Genomic DNA, 12,150 nt, shown 5'->3' on the forward strand with positions numbered 1-12,150 from the left:
CCCCAGTCAATATTAACTGGTAATTTAATTTCCTTCGTGTAGAAGAAGATAAGCATTTCATATATATTACCAGAAATCCATTCTGAGGCCCAAACAGCAAGGATATCAGACTAGGGTGTAGCCACAGATGTTTCTAGCTCCTGTCTGGCTGTTCCTATTTCTGAGGCTAGTCTCCCCAGCCTGGAGTCCATGTGTAGGAAAGCATCCTTGGGCACCAGAACTGACCCAGTGAAACACATACATAAATAGTGTATATCTTTGTGTATGTGTGGGGGGATGCCCATTGGTGTATATATGTGGGCTTGTTTGTGGAGGTTAGAGGACAATATTGGAGTTGATCCTTACCTTCCTCCCTATCTGAGGCAGAACGGCCTTGTCATTTCCTGCAGCACATGCCAGGCTCTCTGACCTGTGAACAAACCAGGGATTCTCCTGTTTCCATCTTCTGTCTACCCTGAGGAACAGTAGGATTGCTGAGATATGCTTGCCCTTGCCTGGCTTTTTACATGGGCTCTGGGGATTTGAACTTGGGTCCTCACCCTTGTGCTGTAAGTACTTTGTCTTCTCAGCCATCTCCCTAGCCTTGCATCGATTTTTGAAAGGAACAGAAAGCGGGGGGTGGGGGTATGGGGCAATTGTAGAAGCAGGGGCCATTGACAACCAGATGTAGTATGCTCACAGGTGCCAGCACTTTTTCAGCCATCCCTTGCTGGTTTATTTTCTCACACTGCTGGGCCTGTAGTTTTCCAGAGTGCCACTGCATTCAAATCTACATTCTATTTTCTCTCCTAGAAAATAGGTCAGACTCAAGGCAGAGTTCACCAGGTGGTGTCCCCTAAGATTTGCCTGGGACTGTCCTTCAGGAGTGTGGCTGTGCATTCTACTTCATACTTCCTAAGTCTCTACTAAGGATGTGAGGCTGTATGGAAGAAGAAATTGGGGTTATTTTGGACTCTTGGCTCTTTTTTTTTTTTTTTAACTTCTTCACTTTATATTCTGCTCACTGTCCTATTCCTAGTCACCCCTTCCATAGTCCTTCCCCCTCCCTTCTTCCCTTCTCCTCTTAGCATGCAAGGCCACCTGGGCATTCCCCCATGCTGGCACATCAAGTTCTGCAAGGCTAGGTGCACTCTTTCCCACTGAAGCCAGGCAAGGCAGCCCAGCTAGAAGAACCTATCCCACATATAGACAACAGCTTTTCAGATAGTCCCTGCTCCAGTTGTTCAGGACCCATATGAAGACAAAACTGCACATCTGCTACATATGTGTGGGGAGGCCTAGGTCCAGTGCCCTTTGGTTGGTGCTTCAGTCTCTGAGAGCCCCCAAGGGTCCAGGTTAGTTGATTCTGTTGGTCTTTCTGTGGAATTCCTACTCCCTTTGGGACCTGTAATCTTTCCCCCAATTCTTCCATAAGAGTCCCTAAGCTCCAAATAATGTGTCTGGGACTCTTGGTTCTTAATAGGATCTAGTCCAAATGAAGGGCAAGATGGGAGGGAGCTTCTCCAGAGAGGGTCACATATCAAAGTGTAGCAGTGGTAGATGGAGGGCCATTGTTTTCCCTAGTAATTAGAAGCTCCCCTGCAACAAGTTGCTTCCTTTGAACTGCTGGCTGAGATCATTGTCCAATATGTAATGAGCACCTGTGAGTGCAGATGGAAATGCCCTGATAGATGGCTCCTCTCCTTATGATGCTGAATGAAAAGGAGTTAAGGGTGATGGTGGGTTTCAAATCCCTTCTTTTCTTTTTTTGCATCCCCTGGTTGGAGTGGAGAAGTCCTGAGGGAGGTAGCTCCAGACTAGGTCAGGAAGAGTTTCTATCAGGGTTTGTTTACCCTTGAGCACCTTTTGGGCATCTGTGACCTGCTGAGGACTGCACGTGAGTGGCAGAGCTGGGAGGGAAGTGGCAGGTGAAGGGTTCTGGTTTTCAGAACTCTTGTCCTGTCAGTAGAATGCACTGTCAGAACAACGTGTCCTGTGTGCAGCCTTACAGGTGATGGATGCTTTCTTGCCTGAACAGTCTTCATCAGGTATATGTAAGACTCTCCTTCTTCAGGTATTAGTCCAAATATAACATCATTTCCTCTGACATGCTTCTTTACTAATCTTTTCTGACATGGGGACTCCTGCCAACACTTACCTTGTTTCTTCTTTCTTCATAACACTAATCGCTATGTCATGTCACATTATAAACATATGCCTGTATTATTTATACCTCCAATTTAAACTCAAGACTATTGCCTGTTTCGTTCATTTATTGCTTGTATCGTCCATGGAAAAAAGTATGGTTTGGCCTATAATTGGCACTCCATTAATATGTATTGAATGTGAATACAGGATTTCCATGGATACAGCTTGCTAAGATAGATACCTTGAAGGTCTCTGTTTATAGAAGAGGAGATTGACTCTCAGAGCTGCTGAGGCAGTTGCCTGTGAGTGGAAGGCAGAGCTGGGATTCAATTCTAGGTCTGTCAACCCACCCCTGTCCTACAGAGAGGCCTTGATTTCTCCCATGTTGCTTAAGGAAAGCATGGAGTCAGGTATGGAGGCAGTCTGTAGATGGTGACAAAGATGGAAGCTAGTTATTGCCTAATAATTCCAGTGAAATTCCCTTGGAAGACTTTCATTGGTTGGGCCCTGGGTCACATGTCTGTTACTGGTCCAGAAAATAGCATATTCCTAAAATCTAGGTGGAGTCACAGGGCTCCTCTTAAAACAGGGGTAATCTTTACCAATCACATGGATTAAAGGTGGGGAAGGGGAGTCCCTAGAAGAGAGCTGGGGATTGTTATAAGAGAGACAATATAGAAGTAGCCACATTTCTTACCCTCTCCATTTAGACATCCTCCCATCCTCCAGTGCCAAGGGATACATTTTCTTTTTACCTCCTGCCTTTTCTATTTCATTTGAGGTGTGGGTGGGAGTAGGGTCAGAATTGAGTCCAGAAACCCAAGTAACTCACTGCTGCTTGAGGTGTCTTTATTCCTATAGCTGGAGAAATGACAATGACCTGCAGTTGCTGACAGAGCCAGGAACTGAGCTCAGATGTTACTCTCCTGCCCCAGCCCAGTGCAAAGGACCTTTAAGGATGTTCTTGTTGCTCCTCTGTGATGAGAAGAATTACTGTGTTTTTGTGTATGGCCACAACTGCACTGAGTTAAAGTACAAGGGGTAGAGCAGAAGAAGTCATCATGGGATTTGTTTTGACCCCTGGTTCTGCTCACACCAGACTCTGCTTCTGCACTGATGGGTGGGGGGAGGAATGAGGGGAGGGGGGGGGACAGAGCACTCATCCAAATTCGTAACTAGAAGCAATGCACCCTAGTCAGAGGCTCACTTCCTGTGGTCTCTTGGTGTTTCCAGTGAACCATCTGGTCAATAAATGTTGGCAAATCTGTTTGTGGTGATTCAAAATGATAACAATCAGAGTTGCTACCGGTTATGCAGTGTTTGCCTGGTACTAAGTGCTTTGCAAGCATTTAAGTCTCCTATCACCCCTATGGGGGAGGCTCTGTTCCCATTTTTATAGCAGAAAGACGACGAATTCGAAGTTCAGTGATTGGTCCAAGGCCGCAGAGCAAGCTGGGATGTGAGCTCAGAACTGTCTGTCTCCAAGGTTAGGATTGTAATCACAGTGCCAAAATAGGTAACTAAATGACATGTAAAGACTTTTGGGGTTCCAAGGGATCCTGTCTCACTGGGTCTTGGAGTCCTCAAAGAGTGTGTATGAACAACAGTGTTGACATTCTCACCACAGATATCCTGTTTAATTAAGGGGTATTTTCATGAGATCACTATTCTAGGCAATCCATCAGTCACAGTTAATGGCCCACTTGGTTATTCACACAGCATCCTTCTCCTACCCACCTCTTCTACTTTACCTCTTTTCTTTCCCTCTCTTACCACTCTCCTCCTAAGTCTAACTTACCAGAAAACCTGAAAGGGGATGTGTCAAAGAATGACTCAGAGTTCTCTAGAAGTGTCTTTGAGCATGTAGAGCTACCAGGGATTGCATGGCGCACACTGGGTGAATCCTCAGCTGTTGCTGTGACTGTCTCACTCCCAGATGCTAGGGCACAGCTCAGTCTGGTAAGAGTTCTGGGTTTCCTTAGGATAAAAACCCTAAGGATGTGCTGTAACAATCTGATTGCAGTTGTTTCATTGTTGGCATGGAGAGCATTGCCTGTCTTGTTCTGGCAGCAGGTGAAAGCCACAGAGGATTTCTGATGATCTACTCATGGGGTAACTGGGAGAGTCTTACCTATCTTTCCTGTGGCATAAGAGTGCTTCCTTTAGTCCAGTAATTAAACTGGATCCTATATGTCTTGAGTGATCCGGGCTTCAGTTGAATGAATGTTGAATTAGATGGGACCCAGAGATGGAGGTTTATTTTCCGAGTTCTCTCTCTGAACTGGCAGTGCAACCTTGGAAAAAAATGTGTCAGTGTCTTTACCTTACACAACAGCAACAACAAAAACAACATTAGAGAAGCCTATGGTCTTCCCGATCCACCATCCAATGATTCTAAGTGCATCCACCAGGATTGCCTGATGATCTGTGGTTTCTGAAGCAGCCTCCTGTTGCCCCAGCTGTAGTAAATGCTGCTAAACTTGAGATTTTGACAGTGCCTTAGGCTGTTTCCACTTAGGTTTCCCAGCACAATCCTACTTCACATGTGAGAGAGGGAGGAGGAAGAAGAAATTCCATTGTTGAAGAAGATGATGGGCATGGACTGTCTGGTGGGTCTTAAAAGTTCATTGGCTTAATTCATGTGTCAACCTTTCCAGGACACTGTGTTCAATTACGGTTGACAAAAGTGATTTGCATGGGTAATCTTTGTCATTAGTGATGGGGTGAAGAGCAAGCAGAAAAATTATCAGTGTTAGGAGGCAGAGTTTCAATTTCTATAGTGAGTGTTTGGTTCACACACAGTCTTCTGCATACACTGCTCTCTGTGATGAAGGATGGTCACTGCGAATGTGGAGAGGCAGGGGACTGTAAATGTTTTGTCATCTTCTGCCCTTCTGCCCTACATGCTAACCAATGCTGCAGCTTGCTCTTAATGCTGATGCCTCTTTTTCTTTCTTCCTCAGGGGAGTGGTTTAATTTGTTTTTCTCTCTCTGCTGGGAACCTCGCTTGACTTTGTGTCCAGTGTTCGGTATCTGGGAATGAGGAAGATTTGCGTGGGTGTCAGTGTGCAGAACCAACCAGAATATTTTAACCGATATTCTTACAGGATTCTAGATTGCTTGGCTCTTTGGAGCCCTATCTGATTCCAGGATGCTATCTTTCCGGACAGATGGATGGCTTACCTCTTTTGCTACATGCACAGTGAACAGGGAGCTTGATTCCTTGGCTTGCATGGGTGGTATCTGGGTGAAGGTGGAAATGTGGGAGATTGCATGACCTTCATACTCATGCAAGAACACATGGTATTGTGTGTGGGTGCACTGCTAACACTCGTCTCCATTTCTCTCTCCTCTCCTTTTCCTTTGCTTTGAAATTGCTGCCACAGATGTCAGTCAAGGTCCAGGTGAGTCTTTGCACAGCTGTTGTGGGAATTTGCCTTCTGCTAGACTGTGCATGGTTTGATTCTGTGTGACCCCTTTTCCTAGGGATTAAAAAAATCTTAGTATGTTGCATTTTCACTGATTTTTGGTTTAGAAGAGGAAATGCCTTGATATATACATATATATAATTTTTTTTCTGGCTTTGAAGAACTATTTTCAAACCAATGGAATGTGTTTCCCTGGCTTATGTGATTGCTTCCTTATGAATTCTATGTGAATCAAAGAAGTGGAAAATTAACGTTTTGGGGAAATATTTTAAAAGCTTGCATGGACCAATGCAATGAACACTTTTGCCTTGTTTTATAGCTATAGCTTTCTGTGGCTAAAAGCTGATGCTATGACCTATTCAACCCAGAAATTATATGGGTAAATGAAGGTTTCTTTCTTCTATTTTCATTTTCTACAATGGTATTGATACTAGTCTATTTATTATCTAATTATGCAAGTAATACATGTTCACTGTAATAAAAAAAGTGTGTTTGATTAAATTTTGTTAACAGAAACACAGAAGGCTCATCATTGAGGTAACTGCATTTCTATTGAAATGAATGCTCACCCAGAGTTCTACTTTTAAACCTTGTATGTGTTTGGGTATATACATGTATGTGAATATATGTGACCATGATACAGGACCCAATAATTCATAGGTAAAAATGTGATATAATCTAGAAATCAGATGTAGATCTATTCTAAAGGAATTAAGAATATTTTAAGGAGTTAAGAATAGTGAGTTGCAGATAAGAAGGGAAACCATCTTAGATATTTTCATGTTCACTAACTTAGTCTTATATTTAACTCTTAAGGGCACACATATAAGATAGGCACCGCTCTACACAATTTAAAGTACATAAAATCTAGGGTCTGACAGGTTAAATAGTCTTGCCAAAAGTCACGTGGTAATAACTGAACTCCAAAACCAATTCACACTTTAAAGGTATATGCTATGTCCATTGCTGGAAATTCCCAATGGCTGAAGAGCTTGTAAGTATCCCTAATGTTATAATTGCCCATTTGTTTGTTTTTGCTTAGAGGTAATATGACCTTTTCTTTACTGCCACCCCTTTCTCCAAATGAATATATTCTTTATTGTTTTGAACATCTTAAAAAACTACTCATACTTTGGTAGGGTCCTTCTGATCATTGTTATGAATGGGATTATACAGTGTAAGAGTACAATATAATTATTCCTACCAAATATGGAGGAAGTTTTCTGTTATTTTTCTGCCCATCTTCTTTATTTGAAACACAGCACCAACAACACTTCCTGCAATATGTATATATATATATATATGTATTATATATATATATATATACATATATATATATGCATATATATATCACTAGGGATTAGAGTCATAGCTCACTTGGTAAAGTGCTAGCTGTATAAACATGAGGCCCTGAGTTCTATCCCTAGACGCTATATTTAAAAACAAAGAATCTCAGTGCAGGGTTGTACTTTGTAATCTTAGCACTAAAAACCAGCAGATCCCTGCAGCTTGCTAGCTCCTTAGGCTAGACTTCTCGCTTGTTCCAGGCCAATGGGAGATCTGGACTCAAAAAAGGGTAGTCATTCTTTGAATGATGACACCCAAACATGTCTTCTGGCTCCCAAATGACATGCATACATCTGGACATGCACTTGCTTGCACATGCACACATACATATATAACATTGAACCCATTCTTTCTACTTAATAAGAGTTCAGTTCAGTCATTCACTCAACAAACGTGTACCAGGTAATGGGGATGGAATGATAAACCAAACAGGAAACAGCCTCTGGTTTCATGTATTTTTATTCTAAATGGGGACAAGTACATGGACACACGCACAGACATATCTGCATCTGTGCATATAGATGTATACACATTACATGCATGTATTAATGCATATTTTAACATACAGCGACTCCTCCCACTCTTTTAGGTCTTAGGTTTCAGGGTTTAGGTTTTAGGGTTTTTGTTTGGTTTTTTTTTTGGTTGTGTGTGTGTGTGTGTGTGTGTGTGGTTTCTAAGCCTGAAGAAAATCCTTGGTTTAGATCTTTCAGTTGTGGCCATCGTTCTGGCAAGAGCTGGCCCTCTCAGGTCAGGCCTGCTGGAGGTTAGTGGATAGTTTTCTACAGTCTCTTAGTTCCTGACCAGGCAATGTGGAGTTAACAGCCTTGTGGTTCAGGTTTTTGTGGTTCTCTGATTTTTTTCCCCTTCCCCTCAGAAGACATATTGGGGATTTTATAAGCTAATGTAACTGTTTACCCAGAGGCTGCTATAAGACGATGAAAGTGATGATTGATTAATTGATGAATTTTACATTCTGAGTACATTGGTTATAAATAACCCTACTGTAAAAGGTGGGTTGAGATAGGACTTGTGGGCAGCACCTTTTCTGGAGTCCCAGAGGTGGGCTGGGAAATCTTTGACAATGAATCCTGGATACAGGCTAAGTTGTCTGGAACATGCATGTTCCACTGGACAACCAGTGGAAGTTTAAAGCCCCTTCACCCTAGGCTAGGGAAAACGATTCAAAAATAATAAAAGCAATAGTAAGCATTTCTAGTACCATGTGTAGGTCTTGGGAAGATGCCTCAGTGTTAGCTCCTCCAGGTCGGCGGCACTGTCTGTACTGCAAATGAGAAACCTTATGGGCAGCTCCATTGGTCACGTCCTGCCGGCAGCTAGACCAGAACCTCAAAATTCACCTGCCATCAGAGTCCATACTCTTGTTCTTCTAAAGCCCACATTTCCATAGTGGTCCTGTGGACCAGAATTATGTCTTACTTGTGTCTGTACTACTGTATCTGTGCATAGTATATAGAGCCCAATACATGGCTATTAAACAGAAGGAGTGGTCGCAAGCCTAAGGGGCAATCTGACTCTATAGAGTCTCTGAGACATAGTAGAACTTAAGGGGTGTATTGTTCAAGGACTATAAATAGTACAGTTAAGGAACTGAGGCTTCCAAAGATATGTAGTTCATGTATTTTCTGGAAGGGACTCTGTCAGGTATTTTAATCCACTTTTTCTCACTGGGATTTATCACTGGTCTCCCTACGCAGCTTTTGGGTGGGCAGTCCCATCCCTTGCTGCCCTCAACATTGTCCCCACTTCTGAGTGTTCCAGAACTCTCTGTTAAGAGGAAGAAGAAGTGGGAAAAGCCCTTCTTTCTACACCCCTTTCTTGGTACCCCTCACTGCTGTCTGAGGGCTGTTTATGGTGCTGTCAGCTTCTTCCCTCAGAACAGATAATTTCTCAAGCTCTGCCTGCTGATTAGAGCTGGAATTTAAATGAATAACTGTGACCTTGTGGATGTGCCCTAGTTATTCACAGGCCCAATGAGGAAATAGGCCTCTTGCTCTGTCCACCAGAGCTCGGGCAAGCACAGGAGGAGGGGCTCCTGTCTGCAGGGGCTGGCCAGAGGCGTGGCCTCCTGTTTCTAAAAGAACTAATGCTGTAGCTTATGGCTTCCATTGTCTGCTGACTCTTGACCTCTGCCCCTCATTGCCTTTCCACTTCATTGGAAGTCAGCCAGGGGACCTAGATATCTGTCCTGAGCACTGCCTATCTCCAGGGAGTCACACCTTCTAACTGAGGGATGCTGATGTGAACCTGCAGGCAGGAGACAGCATCTAACATGTGTGACTCAGGACTACAGACACAAAGGGGATGCTGTCAAAGGCCCATTATGTATCAGGACAAGAAATACTGTTGTTTCTGAGAACTCAGTATAAAAGCAGAGGCTCGGGGCCATACCTAGAGATATTAAGGCAGAATCATCATTTTATCAAAGGCACAAAATGTCAATGAGTTACTCTTTGACCAACGCTGGCCTCAGATTTCTAGTCTCTCCTCCCTTTGGGGCTCTCAGGGCTGTCTGTACTGAGGGGTTGTGGATTACCTTGCTGAAGCTCAGTCCTCACCTCTTGTGGTACACACTGCATGGGTCACCTCCTTGGTCTGGTTGACAGGAGGAGCAGGTGAGAAAACTAGGGATGGGGAAGACTGCGCATATATCCACCCCCTAGTCTCTGGGGGTCATTTTTCAGGTATGTTCTGTGTAGCAGTTTAGGTGCTGCAGGGAGGACAGCATGGGTTAGAGTGGGTTTGGCAAATATATATCAAGGAAGGAGCTTGATGTTTTGAAGTTGTTAAAAACAATCAAAAAAAAAAATCAGCAACACCAAAAGTTTACGGAACTTGGCTTTTAACATTCATAAAGTTTTTACCCAAGAGAAGCTATACTCGCTCCCTTCCTACTGGCTGAGGATGTCTGCGAGCTACAAAGCCTGAGCTAAGTAGCTCCCAACCTAAAATGCCATCTAACCCTTTAAGGAAAGACTGGATCACCCTGGGCTACACAGAGCACAGACTGAGCCAGATGCTGGGACTGACCTGATGCCATGACCCCACTAAGGCAATCTGACCTGATCTCATTCTTTTACCCTTGTGAGCTCTACTTTCGCTACCTGTAAAATGGGACTGTGGATGCTTAGCCAATAGGGCTGCTTTAAAGGTGGAGCTACATGTATAGTCTTTAGAACTCAGATAACGAATGTGGTAAGCAGTGCATAACAGCTGCTATACAAAGTCTCATTTGATACTTGCAATAAGAGTTTCTGTTTTGTAGATAATTTTCTTTTTTTTTTAATTAGGTATTTTTTTCATTTACATTTCCAATGCTATCCCAAAAGTCCCCCATACCCCCCCTCATTCCCCTACCCACGCACTCCCACTTCTTGGCCCTGGCGTTCCCCTGTACTGAGGCATATAAAGTTTGCAAGACCAATGGGCCTCTCTTTCTACTGATGGCCAACTAGGCCATCTTTTGATACAGATGCAGCTAGAGACAGGAGCTCCGGGGGGGTACTGGTTAGTTCATAATGTTGTTCCACCTATAGGGTTGCAGATCCCTTTAGCTCCTTGGGTACTTTCTCTAGCTCCTCCATGGGGGGGGCCCTGTGATCCATCCAATAGCTGACTGGGAGCATCCACTTCTGTGTTTGCTAGGCCCCGGCATAGTCTCACAAGAGACAGCTATATCAGGGTCCTTTCAGCAAAATCTTGCTAGTGTATGCAATGGTGTCAGTGTTTGGAGGCTGATTATGGGATAGATCCCCAGGTATGGCAGTCTCTAGATGGCCCATCCTTTTATCTCCGCTCGAAACTGTCTCTGTAACTCCTTCCATGGGTGTTTTGTTCCCAATTCTAAGAAGGGGCAAAGTGTCCACATTTTGGTCTTTGTTCTTCTTGAGTTTCATAATTTTCAAAGATTAAAAAACCTGAACTCAAGTAAACGACTTATCCTTGTCATGCTCTCCTTAATGTCCAGAGGCATGCTCCCTGTGTATAATATAGAACCTCTCCACACACACCAGATCCCCCCCCCCCATCCACTCCTTTCTTTTGGGTCTTAATTTTCATACTTCTGGTCTTTAGAGCCTGCATATGGCCATCAAACATGGCTTAGGATCATAGTAAAAGGAGGCAAAGGGACTAATATGCCAGGGTCCCACCATTTTACAGAAGAAGGACCCTAGGCTCCAAGACACTACATCCTATGCTCAAGGTCAGAAAAAGATATGCTCTAAGATTTAAAGTAAGTTCTAAGGGTCCCTCTGTGCAGTTTCGGCTTTATCTGGGATTTGTGTACACTTGGCCAAGAATGCAGCCAGCCTTCCCAGGTAATCAGTTTTCTTCTCTTTAATGTGAAGGATTTGAGTCAGGAGGTTTAGGAATCTGTCCATTGTGAGTGCTTATGGCCAGATCATCTGACTGAGATACTTGGGAACTGAAAGACTATCTTCTTGTCACTAAGACTAACAGTTCATGCCTTCTGTAGTATCCAGATCATATTTTATCTCTTCTTTCCCATTCTTTTGGATAATAGTCCCACTTGATTTTTCTCTTATTACCTTACTAGGAAAAACATTTGACATTTATTGAGCTTGTACTTTGAGCCAGTTGCTGAAATGCTAAGTTTTGCATGCATTATTTAATTCGTTAGACACCCCCATAAGGTAGATTCTGTTACTAGGTGTATGTTACCCATGAACAAACTGATTCATTTGTAAGGCAGCCAGTGACAGTGCATTAAAGTTGGCAGAACACACTATAAATGTCATGGTGTGGCGACATCTCCAGAGCATACACACATGCCACAAAGTTCACTCCTAGTCATTATTGCATGTTCTTAGCTTTGAAGGGTGCCAGTACATTGTAGACACATAATAAAAGCTTCCTGGGTAAATGAAGAATGTGCATGACTCAGGCCATAGTTTTGCACCAGGGTCTTATGGAAGTTGTCTTTTTATTGGGGTTTAGCCCAAGACAGAAGGTAGGCAGTTGAACCAATTTGTATTCCCTGCTCTTTTTAGGCCAGCTTGGTGGGAGATGCAGCTTACAGAGAAAGACATCTTTGCTGAATGTAATTGGATGGGAAAGGGGTACTTGGCTGGACCAACACTGCTTACTTTCTAGCCAGTTGTCCAGTACAGGTCTGGGAAGACCTTGGTTCCTATAGCTGTATGTGATAAGTATGTATGGATAAGGAGCTATTTCCAAGACTGCCTCCCTCTTTGGCTATCTTAAAATT

At 43.4% G+C, this 12,150-nt stretch overlaps 1 protein-coding gene across 42 annotated transcripts in view; it reads left to right on the top strand.

Moving 5' to 3' along the window:
- Nrxn3 (neurexin III) overlaps positions 1-12,150 on the top strand; it is a 1,612,235-nt gene that overhangs the window by 104,339 nt on the left and 1,495,746 nt on the right. For all 42 annotated transcript variants that reach the window (XR_001780421.2, XR_001780422.2, XR_001780425.2 and 39 more), the window contains one exon: positions 5,514-5,531. Coding sequence is in view for 37 of the 42 variants with exons in the window: in XM_006515534.2 (XP_006515597.1) it covers positions 5,514-5,531 (18 nt within the window). In the remaining 5 variants the exon portion in view is untranslated. The remainder of the gene's footprint in view (positions 1-5,513; positions 5,532-12,150) is intronic.

The sequence above is a fragment of the Mus musculus genome, chromosome 12, assembly GCF_000001635.26.
Source record: "Mus musculus strain C57BL/6J chromosome 12, GRCm38.p6 C57BL/6J".
Lineage (NCBI taxonomy): Eukaryota > Metazoa > Chordata > Mammalia > Rodentia > Muridae > Mus > Mus musculus.